A 17,569-nucleotide genomic window follows, 5' to 3' on the forward strand; every position below is an offset into this window, starting at 1 on the left:
TGCAGAGCCATCCACAAACACATTGTCTCCCTCAGGCCAGGGAATGTCCCATCAATCTCTCCCAGCCTGGCTCGGGAGCTCTGTCCCTTGAGTGCAGTCCTGGGTTCCTTGCCAGCCCCTCTCCAGGCTGTTCAAACAGGAGGCTGGGTTAAACCCTTGCCCTGTCCTCAGTTCTGAATCCTCCTGTGCCACTGAACAAGTTTCATACTGTAATAACCGAGCCCTGCTCAGCCATTTAGAGGCTCTTTTGGTTGTCAAAGCTTTAACTTGATGCCAGACTTGAACTCTAGGAGATCCTCCTGTTGTCATCAGTTTTCAGGCTCTGCTCCCAGGGAAGCTGTGGCTGCACAATTCTGCAGACAATGAGGCTGCTCTCTGGCCACTGGGTTAAACATTTTAGCACAAGAATTCCTTTGGCAAGACCCTGTTTAACGTCCACCCATAATTCAAATTCTTTTTCCCTGTCTGGAAGGCCCAGGCCACTCGCCTCAGTTAATCTTAATTTTAACACTTGAAAATTCTGTGTTTCCTCCTTGTGTCCATCCATCCAGTCTGTTGACTGGCAAGATAGGAGTGTTGTAGGGAGACATCCTTGGCTCCAAAAGCCCTGCCTTTAACAGGGACTCAATACCAGGCTGTGAGCCCTTCCTTCCCTCTCTTGGAACAGGGTAGTGCTTGTCCTGGTTGCTTTAATTTGTAGAGGCTCCATATCTAATTTTCTGTATTTCCCTGGGGCTGCCCACACTTCTGGGTTCACTTCAGCATAGGCCTTGTCAGACTTTTGACACAGAGGTACAACAGAACTAGCCTCTGTATCCCTTTTTACAGTATTAAAATCCAGCTCTCAACCTCCTTCCTAGTTAATTACAATCACAGGAGGAAGAAAAAGAAATTCATTTATTTCAAACCTATCCCCCACAGCTTCTAATAGTGGTTGAACAAATCATACCTGCTCATCTTTCCCACTCATTCCCTTAAAAATTAAAATATTCCTTTACTATTTTCCCCTTTAGGTCTAAGATTCAGAGCAGATTGAGAGGCCCCTGTGTCCACCAGGAAATGCCTCCTCTCAATGCAGACCCACCTGAATGTTCTCAAGGGCTCCAGTGTGGAGGGTCCCTGGTGTGATGGGAGCTGTGACAGCCCTGCCAATCCATGTCCATCACGGGCTGGACTTGCTGGTCCTGAGGGTGCTGCTGTCTCTGCTTGCAGTGTCCTTGTGCCCTGCAGCTGGAGCCCTGATTCCTTGCCAGGGGCTGTTTGGGTGGGCTGTGCCCTGCCGAGGAGGGCAATGCCTCTGCCGGGTGCTTGTGGCCGAGCCGTGCCCTGGGTGCTGGGGCCCCCTTGGGCCCTGGGGCTGATCCCTCAGGGGCTGTAGGAGCTCTGCCCTGGCCTTTGCCTTCAGCTTGGCCTTTTGCTGCTCCCTTCTTGCATTCACCTGCTGGGCCTTTGTGCCCAAGTGCTGCAGGGCCTTCTTCTGCCCCTCCTGCAGCCCCCCTCAGTGCCTGTGGGTGCTTGTCTTGCTTTACAAGACAGGCGTCTGCTTGGGAAGGCAGAAAAAGCCTCTCTTGGAATGGAGAATGCAAAGCCCCTCCCTCTTAATTTTTAGGATAGTGAAATCAAGGGGCTCTCAGGCAAAGATATGGGATTAGGAATAACGGTTCTTTACTAGTGTGTATAATATAATAATAGTAGTGTGTATCAACAGCTCCGGCAGTGACAACAAACAGAGCCCGGAGCCGGTCCCGGCCTTTCGGCCGCGGCGCTTTCCCCTTGGGTGCAGTTCCGGGCACGGCCGGCAGGGGCGCCGGTGGCTCCCGCGGGGCGGGGCAGCGCATCCCTGCCATGGGAACCTCTCTTCACGGCAATAGAGCAATCCCTTCACCTAACTCTTTCACTTTTTTACCTTCTGTAGCCTTTCTCCCGTGTTTTGAGAAAGAATTTGGAGAGGGCTGCCTTTTAACTGAGCTCCTAGTGTTTCGATAAGGTGCTTCCTGTAGAGAGAGGGTTTTCCCTGAACAGCAGGAGCTGTGGTTGCCAAGGGGACGTAACTCAGAGCAGGAGGGGTCAGGGGAGGATATCCCGCCGAGGCTCGGTCGGAGTGTGGGCAGGGTCTGCTGCCGGAATCGCCAGAGGGGGATCTTCCCGTGGAGGCCGAGCCGGAGCGTGGGCAGCCCCCACATGGCTTCTGGCGGCTGATCCGGCAGCTCCCGGCAGAGAAAAGGCAGGTGGGAGACCCCGGCAGAAGCAGCGGCGCTGCCCAGCGCAGCTGGCACGGGCAGGGCAGCCGGGGATGGGATGGCTGGGACCCGCCCTCGGTGCGGTCGGCGCGGTGACCTCGGCCCACGCGGCAGGACAGAGCAACCCCATCTTGCCCAGCATGGCCGGCAGAGCGGCCGCGGGCCGGGCAGTGGGGCCAGGGCACACAAATTCACCGCCAGCGCCGGGGCAGGTGGAGCTGCCCTGGGCAGTGAGCCCGCACCTGGGATGGAAACCGGGGCAGGCGGAGCTGAGGCGGGCAGCGAGCCGGGACCCGGGACAGGCGCCTCGGCCGCCAACGGAGGGGGCAAGAGCTGCAGAGGATCCCACTCTCTTTCTGACTTTTCCTCTTGTTCCCCTCCCTTTCATTTCCCCTTTTTATTTTCTTGGTTTTTTCCTCGGGTGTTTCTGATACTTCAAAGATTTTTATTCTCCTAAAATCTCCTGTCTAACATATGGCATATTCTCTTTCTTCTAGATTAAATGGTTTTTTTTCCAAATAAATCCAGAACCTAACAAATCCAAACTTCTGCTTGGATATTTTGAAATGGTCGACGAGCTAACTCATGACCTCCTAATGCTGTTTTTCTCATCACCTTTTTATTTATCCTTTGGCAAATTAAGCATCTTTCAGTGACTTGCTTTGCTACACCAAAAATCCCAGTGCACCCAAAATTCCTTAAAAAATGATCACACAAAGCTTGAGTACGCCAGTGGGGTTTCTGATGCACGTCTTCTAATCTTTTCCTAGTAAGCACATTTTATTAAGTAATTGTCTTCCATGTAGAAGTTTCTATTTCCCTGATTTATCTTGCTCATTTCCTATCTTGTTTCATTCTTTTTTCTCGGCTTCCCTAAACTTTGGAATTTTCAGTTTTTCCTCGTTTGGAGTTAATATTAAAGAAACTCTTTCAGCTCCATTTTCTGCTGCATCCTTAGCTTTGTGATCTGCCCCCAGTTTGCCCAGTTTGCCTCTCCTTTGGCCCGGGCTGGGTTCCCCCCGCCCGCAGCGGCTGGGAGCAGCCGAGAGCCCCGCGCTGCCCATGCCGACCTGGCCCGGCTCCATGGCCGCTGCTGCCGCGGGCTGCGAGGGCTGCGGGAACGGGGCACCGAGGGTGTGGCTGCTGCTGGGGGAGGAGGAGGAGGGAGGGAAGGGCAGGGATGGAGGGGGAGGAGGAGGCAGGGTTAGGGGGGAGGAGGAGGAGAAGGAATGGAAGGGGCGGGATGGAAGAGGAGCAGGAGGCGGGGATAAGACAGGGGAGGAGGAGGAGGGGGGATGGAAGAGGAGGAGCGGGAGGAGAAAGAGCAGTGAAGGAGGCGGGGTTAGAGGGCAGGAGGAGAGGGAGGAGGAGATAGGACAGAGGAGGAGCGGGAGGAAGAGGAAGAGGAGGGACAAAGGCGGATCAAGTCTCAGCTGCGGGAGCCACGCGGTCTCGAGCCCTGCCTGAATTCGCAGCCCCCACCTGTGGGATCATCGCCCCCCCCATGGCTCCGGTGAGCTGGGAGGGGGAGCCCGGCCCGGATATCCCGGGGGGTCCCTGGGTTGTGTTTTTGGGGGGATGTTTGGAGAATGAAGAAGTCCAAGGCTGAGCGGAAAAGGCCCCTCGGGGGGACATCGGGGCGTGGCGGTGGCGGCTGCCGGCAGAGGCAGCCTGGAGGAGCAGAGCCCTGTGTGCCCCAGGAGGCCAAAGTGGGGAGGCCAGAGAGGGGGGAGCGCCGCCATTGGCGGGAGCCTCAAGAGCCTGGAGAGGGGCAGGGGGGACTCCTTGGAGCCGCTGCAGCGCAGAGCAGAGAATGAGGGGAGAAGGGAGCCCGGGAGCCCAAACAGCCCCGGCATCCCGAAATGGGGAGAGCCAAGAGGGGGCAGTGCGTCCCCAGAGACGGCCTGGGGGGATCTCGATGCCCTTGCCTGTGGCACGGAGGCAAATCCCATGCTGTCCTTGTCCTTCCTCACCCAGAGCAGGAGCTGAGCATGGAGAGCAGGGAGGACAAATGCCCGCGGCAGAACCTGGTGGCAGAGGCCGTTTTGAGCAGCTCCACGGCGCAGGAAGCCAACGGGGAGGAAAAGGCCCGGAGATGCCGCACGAGGAGGGGCTGCAAACGCAGATGGCGGGGATGTGAGGGGGAAAGAGCCAGCCTGGGCCGGGAAGGCGGCCGGAGATGGAGGCAGAGCTCGGAGCTGGTGCTCCATGAGCAGCTCCATGATGGGGAGAAGCCCCACACGTGCGAGGAGTGTGGGAAGAGCTTCAGGTGGAACTCTGAGCTGATCAAGCACCAGAGGATCCACACTGGGGAACGGCCCTACGAGTGTGGGGAGTGTGGGAAGAGCTTCAGCCAGAGCTCCAACGTGATCGTGCACCAGAGGACCCACACTGGGGAGAGGCCCTACGAGTGTGGGCAGTGTGGGAAGAGCTTCAGCCAGCGCTGCAGCCTGATCAGCCACCAGAGGACCCACACTGGGGAGAGGCCCTATGAGTGCTCCAAGTGTGGGAAGAGGTTTCAGACCAGGTCCCATCTTCTCCTACACTATCAGAGTCACACAGAGGAGAGGCCCTTCCAATGCCCCGACTGTGGGAAGGGATTCAAGCGTAACTCCGCCCTCATCACCCACCGGCGCATCCACACTGGGGAGAGGCCCTACGAGTGTGATAAATGCAGGAAGAGGTTTCAGACCAGCTCCAATCACCTCCTGCACTATCGGATTCACACAGAGGAGAGGCCCTTCCAATGCCCCGACTGTGGGAAGGGATTCAAGCGCAACTCCGCCCTCGTCACCCACCGGCGCATCCACACAGGGGAGAGGCCCTACGAGTGTGATAAATGCAGGAAGAGGTTTCAGACCAGCTCCCATCTCCTCCGGCACTATCGGATTCACACAGAGGAGAGGCCCTTCCAATGCCCCGACTGCGGCAAGGGATTCAAGTACAACTCCCACCTCGTCCTTCACCAGCGCATCCACACCGGGGAGAGGCCCTACGAGTGTCCCCAGTGTGGGAAGAGCTTCTCCTGCAGCTCTCACTTGACCCGACACCAACGGAGGCACCGGTAAGGGTAGCCCTGCGAGTGCCCCAAGTGCAGGAAGAGCTTCGTGCGCTGCTGCAGCTCCATCCCCCACTGGAGGAGGCACTTTGGGCACAGCCCTGGTCACTCACATTCCCTGTGATCCATGTTGGGAACACACCTGGCTGCTTGTCCTTTGGTTTGGCCTGAATTTTTTTCTCTTCTCCATGTGTTTCCACTCCAAAAGCCAAGAGGGATGAATCTGTCACCTCAAAACCACTCAAATTCCACTGAAAATAACTGAATTTTAACCCAAAAAGGCTCAATCCTACCTCAAATTCCTTGTTCCCTCCTCAAAAAACCTCAATCCCATGCTAAACTCTCCATTCCACAGCCACCAGGGTGAGATGGGGTTAGAAGGGGACTGGGAGAAGTGGGATCCCAATTTGGAGCAATGGGATTGGGATTGTGTGGGGCTGGGTGTGTGGGTTGTATTTGATAGCAAATAAAACTTTCAGAGTTACTGATTTCTGTCCTGTTCATTTTCAGTCAGTTCTGTTTGCAGAGTGCCACCTTCTCAGCTGATTCAATTCTTATAAAAGTCCCATTTTTTAAATCATCTAGCCTCTAACAATTAAAAAACCAATATCCAAATAAAACCACGCACCCCCAATAAACCTTTTAAAAATAATTTTAATTGTTTTGGAGTACTTAAGGATGTTATTAAAGTTTAATTGTATGGTTGAAATGTCTGAGAAATTGTAGTGGTGTTTGCTTTTGTGTTTAGTATATTTGTAATATGAATTGTTTTACTAAGGTGTGTTAGATTGCTTGGTAGTTTCTTTAGATATTTTTATCTAAAGTACATTAGTCATAGAGTTAAAATTTTCAAAAGGTATTTCTTGATATATAATTTGTTTATTTATATACATTAGTAATATTATAGTAATAGTTGTTGCTTTGGTTTGAATCACTGTTGGAGTATTGTAAAGAAGATTTGAGATTTTTATATTTTATTTTTATTATAATTTTTTAAAGTTCAATTATTATTTCTTTGTTTATAATTTTATTGCAATTTGTTGCGGGGATAGGAAGGAAGTTCAAGGGCAGGAACATTTTTTCCTGGCTGGGAACTGGAATTCCAGACCCTGGGAGTGTGTGCAGTACCCCACAGACTGGGATCAAAGATGGGCTGGGATCAAATACGGACTGGGATCAAATACGGACTGGGATCAAATATGGGCTGGGATCACATGGATGGGGATCCTGTGCATCAGAACCCTCCAGACCAGGATAGCCTGGAGTGGGATCAAATATGGACTGGGACTGTATGGACTGGGATCCCAGGGACTGGGACCATATGGATCAGGACCACACAGACTGGGATCAAATATGGGCTGGGACTGTTTTTTAAAGTAACTTTGTTATAAGTTTTTATTTCTGTTGTTAATTAAGCTTGTGAAATAGCTGCTTCTGTTAAACTGCCTGCTTGGATGGGATAACATCCAATGCACATGGGATGAGGACACCTGTACAGATCTGCCAACTATCAGCACTCCCCGTCTGAAGGCAGAGTGCACCAAGGCCCAAAACCTGGAGGTGATAAAGAGAAGGAGCCAAAACCACAGCCAAGAAACACACATGCTCTGAAAAGGCAGACCCAAGGAGGGGCCACGTAAAATCATTCCTGGAATATGTAAAGTAGTTTATGGGTATGCATGAGGCTCTATGAATATGCACCAGGCTGATGTAAGGGGAAAGGTATTTCAGGGCGATGCAGATTCCTTGGTTGTGGTTTTAGTCCATTTTTATCACCTCCAGTTTTTGGGCTTTGGTCTACTCTGACTCTGAGAAATTGAGGTTTTGGGATTTTTAGTATGTTGTGGATGGAAGCAAAATGGAAGGCACAGTGTTTCGTCCTGGGTTTCTTCTTCATGCTTCTTCCTTCTTCTTCATGGGTTTGGGTGGCTTTTTGTAATTGGGCAGAAATTCCACATTGCAGGCTCTTTGGGATCAGTTATTGGGTTAAAAGGGAAAATAATCTAGGTGTCAGTTCCTAATTGGATAGTTTAGTCTTAAAAGACCTTGGAACAAGAGATTGTGGGCCATTTTGTGCCTTCTACTGAAAAGCTGCTGAACTCCCAGTAATGAGGCTGTTTTACTGATAAGAAATAATAAACACTTGAGTCTGAACATGAATTACTGTCTCAAGTGCCTTCAATCCAGAGCCAGTGAAACCAACAACTGGTACCCCACAGCTTGAGGTAGTGCCAAGGCAGAACTTGTTCATGCTCTTTTCCCCTGGTGATTTTCTACTCCCATCCAGACTCTGATAGCAAAGCCGTGCTGGTGACAAAAGATTGACCTTGGCATCCTGGGGCACTTTCTGGGTGGGTGTTTGAATCTGCTTTTCCAGGCCTCGGGCTGAGCAGGGTGAGGCCGAGGCCTGGGCCCCTCCAGGCGGCGCTGGGAGCGCCTGGGGCAGCGGCGAGGGGCGGCCCTGAGGGGCGGCACAGGGGGCATTTCCCCCGGGCGGGCGGGCGGGCGGGCGGCGGGGAAAGGCGCCCTGGGCACAAGGGCAGGCACAAGGGCCCCGGCTCTCTGCAGTGCGGGCGGCCCAGCGCCGATCGCTGCTCCCGGAGCCGCTGCCAGGGCCGGGTCTCCTCCCCGCCGCTGACCCTGCACCTGCAGCGCTGCCTCCGCCTCTGCCGGGCTCCCCGGCACGGACGGCAAGGACGTGGACACGCTGCAGCAGGGGCCCAGCAGGGACACCCAGATGGTGCCGGGGCTGCAGCTCCTCTCCTGCAAGGAAAGGCTGACACAGCTCGGCTTCTTCAGCCTGGGAAAGAGACCCAGCCTTGATCCAGCTGTGGCCTTCCAGTACCTGAGGGCAACACACAAGAAAGCGGGACAGGGACTTTGTACGAGGGCAGGCAAGGACAGGACAAGGGAGCATGGATCCAAATGGAGAGAGATTAGGTTTAGGTAAGGGATTCAGAAAAAAGACTCTCCTGGAACAGGTTGCCCAGAGAAGGTGGGCATGTCCCGTCCCTGACAGTGTTCAAGGCCAGGCTGCATGGAGCTCTAGACAAGCCGGTCCAGTGCAAGGGATCCCCAGCCACAGCAGGAGAGTTGCAGCCATGGGATTTTCCAGATCCCTTCCAAGCCAAACCATGCCACGACTCCATGATTCTGGGATACTTCCCCTCCTCATCCTCTGGCAGAAAAAGAAACTTGGCCCCAAGTTCCACACTGCAGACCATGTCTTTTGGCAGCCTGCAACTGTGTCAACAGAGGATGAAAAGAGATGACATTACTGACACGATTTCCCTTTTCTACTTGAAAAGTAAATGCTCTGCTCCTGTCCACTCTGGCAAAATTGTCACAAGAGGCAATTGTTCCCCATGAAAAGCTTGGTCTCATGCAAAGAAGAAAGAAGCCAGAAGCCAACAGTCTTCGTTATTGCTACGTTGTTTTCTTTGGTTGCTTCTCTAATAGGAATGACTTTGGGGTGTGATCTGTTTGTTTCTCTCTTTCGTTCCTTGGGGCGCGCGGCGGCTCCTCCGTTGGGTTCCCCGGGCAATGGAGGAACGGCCGCGAGCTCCGGCGGCTCCGCAGCAGCAGCAGCAGCAGCAGCAGCAGCAGCAGCAGCAGCAGCAGCAGCAGCAGCAGCAGCAGCAGCAGCAGCAGCGCTTCTCTTGATTGGTTTTCCACTCGACTTCCCACTCGCTCCCCATCCTCTTCTCCCTCTCACACTCACCCTACTCCCGTCCCGTGTTGGGCCGTGCCGTCCGTGTTCCGCCTCTCCCAGCCCGGCTGATGCCGCGTCCCGCAAGGCGCCCCTCGGCGGGGCCTCCCCGTGCCCGCCCCTGCCCGGCCCGCCGTGGTTCCGCCTCGGCCGGGCTCTCTCCGTCCTGTCTGTGGCGCCGCTGGAGGAGCCGCTCGCTCTGGTGCTGGCGGAGCAGTGCGGTCTTTTGGCCGCGCCTGGCGCGGGCTCTGGCCCAGCCCCAGCTGAGGCCCCGGACCCGAACGAAGCCCCTGCCGCGGTTCCGCCGGCGGCCGCCCCGCTGCCGCCCGGCTCCCGCCCCGTGGCTGACAGCGTGGCCGGCAGCTGCCCTGCTCCGAGCTCGGCCGCTCGCCAGCTCGGCCTCCGGCCCCGAGCCGCCGCAGCCCGGGGCGGTTCGGCAAGCAGCAGCGTGCCGGGCGGGCGGGTGCCCCGGGCAGAAGAGCGGCAGCGCGGTGCCACCCGCATGGGCGGAGAGGCCTCCCCTAGAGCAGCTCTAGCGGCAGGGCCCGCTGCTGGGCAGCGGCGGCTGCGGCAGCGTTTACTCCGGTCCCCGCCTCACCGATGGCGCCCCGGGAAGAGACGGGGCCGGCTCGGAGGGCGGCGGCGGGCGGCGGGCGATGAGCTCAGCCCGCCGCTGGCCTTGGCTCGCAGGCGGCCATCAAGCGAGTGTCCGGGAGCGCATCTCGGAGTGGGCGCGGCTGGGGAGTGAGCGGGGCCAGCGGGAGGAGCCGGCGGGGCGTGCCGGGTGGGGCTGAGGCGAGGCCCGGCAGGGCGGCAGCCGGAACGCTGCGAGGGCAGCGAGCGTGGAGTGAGCGGGGGCCGCGCAGCGCCCCGGGCCGGGCCATGGCGAGCCGCGGCGGGGCCGGGCAGGAGCTGCCCGAGGCGCGGCGCAGCTTCGGCCCTGCTGACGGCATCGCGGTCCCCCCGCAGCGCAAGGGCGCCCTTGTGCCCCTGGAGCTGGCGCTGCTGTGGATGGTGTCGCGGCCTGGCTTCGTGCGGCTCCTGGACTGCTTCGAGGTGCCCGAGGGCTTCGTGCTGCTCACGGAGCGTCCGCAGCGCTGTCAGCACCTCTGGTACTTCCTGCACGAGCGGCGGTTCCTGACGGAGCCCGTGGCGCGGGGGCTGTTCCGCCAGGTGCTGGAGGCCATGGGGCACTGCAGCAGCCGCGGCGTCCTGCACCCCCACATCAAGGCCGAGAACGTCCTCGTCGACCTGGCCACGGGCGAGGCGAAGCTCATCGACTTCGGCTGCGGCACGATCCTCCAGGACACGTTCTACACCCGGATGTCAGGTGAGCCCAATGCCGGGGCCCAGCTGGGCAGCAGAAGTTCCTCCCTTGGCTGGCAGAGGGGGAAGAGGGAGGGAAGGAAGGAGGGAAGGAAGGAGGGGGAATCCTTCTTCAGCCAGCTGCAGCCAAGTTGCTTTGTGGCAGGGCAGGGGCTGGCTATTGTGGAACGGGAGCTGGCTGGGAGGGAGGGAGCAGCATGGGCCTGATGAGCTGTGCCCGTATCCCATAGGAACGCTGGAGTACAGCCCACCGGAGTGGATCCTCTTTGGCTGCTACCATGGCCAGCCAGCCACCATCTGGTCCCTGGGCATCCTGCTCTATGAGCTGCTCTGTGGGCACCTTCCTTTCCACACCAACGAGGACATCGTCCGGGGCCAGCTCTTCTTCCTGCCCCGGGTGTCTCAAGGTGGGGATGCGCCTTCAAGGCACGAGGGGAAGAACGGGGTTGGGAGGGGCGGCTGGCACATAAGCGTCCTGCTCTTGCAGCTGGTGAGGAGGTGGATCTCCTGGGCTTAGCTGGAGGAGGTGGCACCTGTGCCTCTGTGCTGGTGTCCTCCGCAAGAGAGGATCGATAGGAAGCTTTTGGCTGCAGCTCTGAGCACTCCTGGTGTGGCCTGGGCACTGTGGAATGTGGGAGAGCACAGACAGGAGCCTTGTCCCGCTGAGCGGCGGTTTCTGGTTTCTCTCCGCAGAGTGCCAACACCTCATCAGGTGGTGTTTATGCATGGAGCCCACAGACAGGCCAGCACTGGAGGACCTTTTTGAGCATTCTTGGCTGCAGGAGCCCTGCCTGGCCCAGGAGACAGCAGAGATCCAGGAGCCCAGCAAGCAGCAGCGGCACGCGTCTCATGGCGCTGGAAGAAAACCCCGGAGCGTTTCCCTGCGGCCGCGGCGCAGAGGAGAGAGCGCAGCCGAGGAGATGCTGCTTCCGCTGGTCCCTGCGAGCTGTGGAGGGAGCGGCTCTGTGCTGCCCGTCCCATTGGAGAAGTGGTGGCAGTGCGGTGAAGGTGCCACGGACTGGGACAGGGGAAACATCCCCCTGCAGCTCAATGGCATCGTGATGTCCCCGCAAGCCGAGGCACAGCTGGCGCATTCTTCTGGAGCACGACGTGGAGCTGGGAACACCATCCTGGAGCTGGCTGCTGGCGGGGCAGAGCCGATTGGCTTTGGCTGCGGCCCCTGCCTGGAGGACACGCTCTGCGCCCCGATGGAATCAAGATGAGTCCCCAGCCGGCGCAGGGGCGGGGGGATGCTGGTGCTTCCAGGCACGGCAGGGCTCGGCCTGGCCACGCGCCAGAGGTTCCCCGCTCGGCGGCGCTGGGGAATATTAATTTTTCCGCCGGCCGCCGAGCTGCTTTTTGGCAGGACAGGGGATGGATGTTGTGGAAGGGGAGCCGGCTCCTGGCCTTGCTGACAGCTTCTGCCAGCCAGCCTGGCACGGGCTGAGGCGGGGGCAGCCAGCCTGACAAAAGCATCCATCCATGTGGATGGGGGCGGCAGAGGGGGACGGGTTCCGAAGCCGTGCCCCAGCTGGTCTGCTCTGCAGGCCCTTGAGGAAGGGGTGCGTTTATGGGCGGGAGAGGTGGGGATTTTCCCCACCCGTGGACAGGTTTAATTCTCACATGGAGTGGTCAGACCCTCCTCAGGCCCATGAAACGGTGACAGGCTTTGTGCTTTTTCTTGTTTCCAGGTCTTGTTTTGAATTGACTTTCGTGCAATTGTTCTTTGTTTTTCCCAGGAGGATTACACCTGGTGCCCGGACCGGACAGGGAAGCGCCTGCAGCGTCCGTGGAGCGCGTCCATTGCCAGCGCTGCCCCAGGGGCCACGGTCTGCAGGGACAGCCCCTTCCAGAAGGACGAGGACCTGGTTTGGGATCGGCTCCTCTCCTGGCAGCAGCTCTGCAGAGGTGGGCACCCGGCTCCACAGCTCGGTTGGCAGAAGGGCTCCGGGCAGGCGGCAGCGGGCACACGGGCATCCCGCTCTTGCAGCTGCTGAGGAGGTTGCTGTGCCGGGATTAAGCAGAGGAGGTGGAACGTGGCCTGCCCCGCTGCCCTTCTCTAAAAACAGAGAATGGGTCGGGAGGTTTGGGCTCTGAGCACAGCCAGCAGCCTGGCCCGGGCACAGGCCCTGGCGGGACAGGGGGACAGGAGCCTGCTGCCACTGACCGTGGCTCTCTGGTTTCTCTCCGCAGGCTGCCAGCACCTCATGCCATGGGAACGGCACCGCTCGGCCTGCCAGGCTGGGAGGGCTGGAGGGCGGCCGGTGTTCATTTGCTGTCAAAAATAAATTGGGGTTTTTTGTCATTGTCATCATTGGAGCGTTTCTTTCCTCCTTTTCCAAGCTCTTGGCCTCCCTTCCTCCAGGGTAATCTTTTTTCTCCTTCCTCAACCGCTTGACGGCATTTGGCAGGGGGGGTTAAGCAACGTGAAAAATTCAACAACAGTTCCTGTTGCCAACTGCAGCAGCCCCTTCAAGAGCCCTGAGCTTCCACCAAGGTCAGTGTGTGCCTTGCAAAAGGAAGTGCTTTGCAGTGATGGGGTTGTTGCCCTGCTGCAAAAGCTGGGAGGAAATCAGAAATGGAAAAATGTCAATTTGGCTCAACCACCGCCCAGGTTCTTCATCTTTTCCCTCTTCTCCATGATAGGCAGGCAGGGCTGGACTCCAGCAAGGTTCAAGTTCTTGGTGCTCTCTGGCATCAAAGGGATCAAGGAAACTCTTGTACGCAGGGACTACAACAGGGCTACTTGTCAGAACCCAGGAAATTCCCCTGGCTGCCCTGGAGGACTCGAGCCCCTGCCCAGGGCGCTCAGAGACCCTGGCACAGAGCCCAAGACCCCTGTGCCTTTGATTTAGCCCTTGGAAAAAACAACCTTACATGAAGAATTGCGAGCCATGAAAGTTTAAGTAGAATGATAGTGAATTTATCACAGGGTGAAATATAGATTGTTGGGGTTTCTAGAATGGGGCTACAGGGGGCAAGATGGAGGAATCTGGGCATGTCCAGCCTTTCTCCTTCTTCTTGGCCTCCATCTTCTGCTGTGATGGTGGCACTTTCAGTTTGGTTTAGAGTAGAAGCACAATGTCTAACATAGGTGATGGGTATTGGAAAGTCATTGTAAATATTGTACAGGTAGTTTTTAGGATAAAAAGATAACACCACCCTGGGGCAGGCAGAATGCCATAGAATGTCTTGCTGAGCAGACCTTGGCAGGACAGGAGAAAGAATTTTATAGATAAGATACAAGAAACAACCTTGAGAGCCAGAAATGAAGAGCTCTGACTCCTTCTTTGAGCACCAGGCTGGGAAAAGAGACTTTGGAACTTATCTCGGGCTCACTCTGACCAGCCAGAGACCCCGAGAGCATGAGTCCGTAAGACGAAATCTTGAAGGATTGGCTCCAAAACATAAATATCCTTGTTGGCCATGTCTTCTTGACCAAGAAATCCTTCAAAGCTCTTGTAACTACAAGTCTTGCGGCCCTGTGAGCCATGCGGTGCAGATGGGAGCCCAACTCACCCTTCCTGTCTATGTAGAAGAGAAGAAAAAGCAATGGCATCATCTGAAAAACTCAGAGGTCCGCTCTCTAGCTCCTTCCAAACTCCTTCAAATCACCCAAAGTGCAATTTAGCTACAAATAGGTGTCAAAGACACTTTGTGCTGGCTCTTGGACACCAGAGCAGCTGCTTTAGAATCTTTCACAGAACCCTGTGCAGTTCTGTAGTGCCAGAAATGGATCATTTGAAGAAACTTTCCCAACTGACTTGCATGGAGGTTTGTCTGAAGGGTATTTGAGGAGAAAGGCTCCCGGCAGAGCTCTGGGCTTTGGCCTAGCTGTGTCCCCTGCTGATTGTCAAGTGTGCCATCAGCTGCAGGGCTTTCTGGGCTAAAACTATCATCAAGTCACTGGGACTTGCTATTTTTGGCCTCTAAAAGCTGGAGCCACTTTCGGGGCAAATTTGGAGACCTCATCTCTGGGTGGATGGAGCAGCTAGGATTTTCCCAGTTGCTGGGAATGGTTCTCCAGGCCCTGGGTGTAAAACGGGGCTGCCCAGCAAGTGCGGATCTGCAAGATGATAAACAATTGTCTTGGTTTGAAAAGAGAGGTGTCTGCTAAGGAAGGCAGAAGCCTTCTGTGAAATGGAAAATGTCAATCCCCTCCCTTCAAATGATTCTCATTTAGAAATTCAAATGCTCTCAGGGAAAGATATGGGGATAGGACTGAGCCCGCAGAGCCGGGCAGCGTTTGCTGATGCTCTGAGCCCTTGCTAAAGATCCTGTGCGGGCTGTCTCAGACACCTGGGGCCAGGGATTCCTTCCAAGCTGGGCCACTTTGGCTGGGCCGGGGGCGGCCCCGGGGCAGAAGGCAGTGTGTGCAAGGGCCCTGGGTGGCACGCTGCAGCACGGTCACCGTGCCATGGAACGGAAGCCGGTGTCCAAGGCCCCTTTGTGACACGTGGGAAATAGAAGCTTGCCCGGCTGCTGGCAACACGCAACGGGGCACAAGGGGACAGAGCGGTGCCGTGAGGAGCCCCCGCACAGCGCACTCGCTCCCGTCTGACCCGGAGCTTCTCCGCGGCGCTGTTCCTGCAGCTGAGCTCGAGGCCAGAGCACAGGACTCGCTGACCTGTGGCCTTCCTGAGGCTTCTATTCTGCAGCTGCCCTCAAGGGCAGAGCGTGGGACTTGGTGCCCCGGAGCTTTCCCAAGGCATCTCTCCTGCAAGGAGCTCCAGGCACAGCCATGGAGCAGAGACCCCCGAGAGTGCCCAAGCTGGCCTGGGTGGAGGAGGAGGAGGAGGAAGAAGAAGGCCCTGGAGCTGCCCCAGCACAGGAGACAGAAGAGGTGGTGCCGTTCCATCCACCTCAGGAGGGTGAGTGGAAGAACTGGGCTGCAGGGCTGGAGCCTGCAGCCAATTGGCGCCATGCCATGCCATGCCATGCCATGCCATCCCCTGGGGAAATGCCCATGGACAGGAAGGAAGAGGGGCCGGGCAGACACCCCGCAGTGGCCGTGCTCCATCCCCTGGGGCATCCCGGGGCTCTCCCTGCCTGGGCAGTGCAGGGCTCTGTTCTCCGGCCTCTCCCGCAGCCCCTCAGCTCTGGCTGCGCTTGCTCTTTGCCAGATGCAGCCCTGGAGCGCACACAAGAGCAGGAATCCAGCCGTGGCCGCTTCCGCAGAACAGCGCAGGTACCTGCAGCCACCCCCACCTGGGCTGGGCCTGCTGTCCCTGCTCAGCCCAGCACCGTGTGTGCAGCGCTCCATGCAACATCCCCGGCCTCTTGCCCTTCTCCTACAGCTCGTCTGCGACTTTATCCGGAGCATTGGGCAGGAAGAGACCAGCACCATGGGCGCTGGGCTCAGAGCTCACTCAGAGCTCCTCAGTCATGAGACCAGTGCCGCCCTGCTGGATTTGCTCCTGGAGAAGGGTGTTGCCAGGCCAGAACAAGTGAGCAGCCTGGGGCCAGGCTTCAATTCCCCCATGAGTCCCGTGGCTTCCCCAGCCACGCCTGCTGGTCCCTGGGAGCCTTTGAGGCCATGGCAGTGCGCTGGCAAGGGAAGCACTTCTCTGGGGACCCTGGGGACATCGCTCCCTCTGGCAGCTTTCCAAGTCTCCCCGTGCCTTCTCCAGGTGCCCGCCATGGTGAGGTCCATTCACTGATGGCTCCTGGCCAATGATTCTGCCCAGCACAGGCTGGACAAGGCCCTGCTGAATCTCACCAGAGCACACCCGGGTGAGGCAGTGGTGACGCTCCTGCATGCGGCCCCGTCCTGTGACAGGTATGGGGCCCACCTGCCCAGAGGGCTCAGGCCTCCCCAGCCCATCACCCTGTACCGCCTGGCCCAGGTGTCTGAGCAACAGAGAGTTCCAGGGCCCTCTGGCTGCTGCCTTTCCCAGCCCTGGCACGTCAGCCCCCGAGCCTGCTGCCATGCTCCCTTGCCATCCCTCAGGGGCCTGTCCCCACAGGGCTGGGCTGCCTGGCTGCTGCTGGCCAGGCCCAGTGGGCAGAGGAAGAGCCGGCGGTCAGCCCGGGCCCCTAGGGATGCCCAGGCCACGGTGCTGTGTCTGAGACCCCCCTGAGACAGAGCTCTAACCCCTCAGAGCTGCCATCTCCATGTGGAAGACCATCATGTGCTCGTCCAGGACTGCAGAGCCAGTGCTGCTGATCCTCCTGGATGTGCTGGGCAGCTGGCCCAAGCACAGCACGTGCACCTCCGATGGGGACAAAACGGGTGTCTTTGGCCTGGCTGTGAGTTTCAGCAAGTGGCCTTTGCTGGCCCCAAGGCCGCCTCTCCAGCAGCTCTCCATCCTCCTTCCCCCACTGCATCTCCCTGCCTCAGGCGCTGGCCTGAAACCTGGCCCAGGGGCAGCCTCAGGCCCACCAGGCCCCGTGCTCCCCCTGCCAAGGTCTCTGCGGGCCTCTCCCTGCCCTGCTCGGGCCCTGCCCCAGGGACACCTGGGCACTGAGCGCTGTCTTGGGGGCCTTTGTCCCTTGCAGGCCACCGTGGTGATGTGGAAGATGCTCCAGGAGCCCCATGTGCCACGTGTAGTGACGTCGTATTTCCCCCAGCTATTTGTGCATCTGCTCTTCCAAGTGTTCTTCAGCACAGAAGAGATGCCAGAGGAGGTCGATGCCTTCTGGAAGGAATGCCTGCAAGAGCACGGCCTTGCCACCAGCCCCAACAGGTGCTCCATGCCAGTCCTCCTGTCCCTGCCACGTGGCCTGCCAAGGAGCCAGTGCTGCCAGGGTGACCTGGCCTTTGCTGTGCACACAGGTTTGCAGTGCAGACCCTGAAGTCCCTGCTCTGCCGAAAGCAGTACAAGGAGGTGGTGGTGTCAGTGGAACGCAAGCGTGGCTGGGACACGCTGCTCTGTGCTGACACCCGCCACTATGCCGTGGGTCTGCTGGCCAGGTGAGACTCCCCTTCTTCCCATTGCTTCCGGCATTTGTGCCCTGTGCCCGGGCTGTCCCACACAGTCCCTGTGGCCCTGGGTCACAGGGCCTTGTCACCGAGGGTCGGCCAAGCAGACTGGAAAAGGCTGGCAGGGGAGAGAGCACAGGAGGAGACACCTCCTAAAGGGCCCAGGTCCCCTTGCAGGACGGTGGTGAAAGACCAGCAGGCTCTGCCAGCCTGTCCTTGGAGAGATTTGCTCAGGTTCCTGGTCCCTTTTTCGCCCTCCTAGGGAGATGCGCCATGCTTGTCTTGGGTTGGGTTCCAGTATTGCACTCCACCTC

At 57.7% G+C, this 17,569-nt stretch overlaps 2 protein-coding genes across 2 annotated transcripts in view; one reads left to right on the top strand and one right to left on the bottom strand.

Annotated features, from left to right (window-relative positions):
* LOC139603906 (zinc finger protein 3-like) overlaps positions 1 to 17,569 on the bottom strand; it is a 109,516-nt gene that overhangs the window by 34,055 nt on the left and 57,892 nt on the right. The window lies entirely within an intron of this gene.
* On the top strand, positions 4,066 to 5,782 carry LOC139603878 (zinc finger protein ZFP2-like). The gene has a single exon (XM_071454883.1). The coding sequence runs from the start codon at positions 4,103 to 4,105 to the stop codon at positions 5,306 to 5,308; it is 1,206 nt and encodes a 401-aa protein (XP_071310984.1). The 5' UTR covers positions 4,066 to 4,102; the 3' UTR covers positions 5,309 to 5,782.

Source organism: Agelaius tricolor, unplaced genomic scaffold (genome assembly GCF_023055355.1).
Source record: "Agelaius tricolor isolate 1412-34295 unplaced genomic scaffold, bAgeTri1.0.p SCAF_42, whole genome shotgun sequence".
NCBI lineage: Eukaryota > Metazoa > Chordata > Aves > Passeriformes > Icteridae > Agelaius > Agelaius tricolor.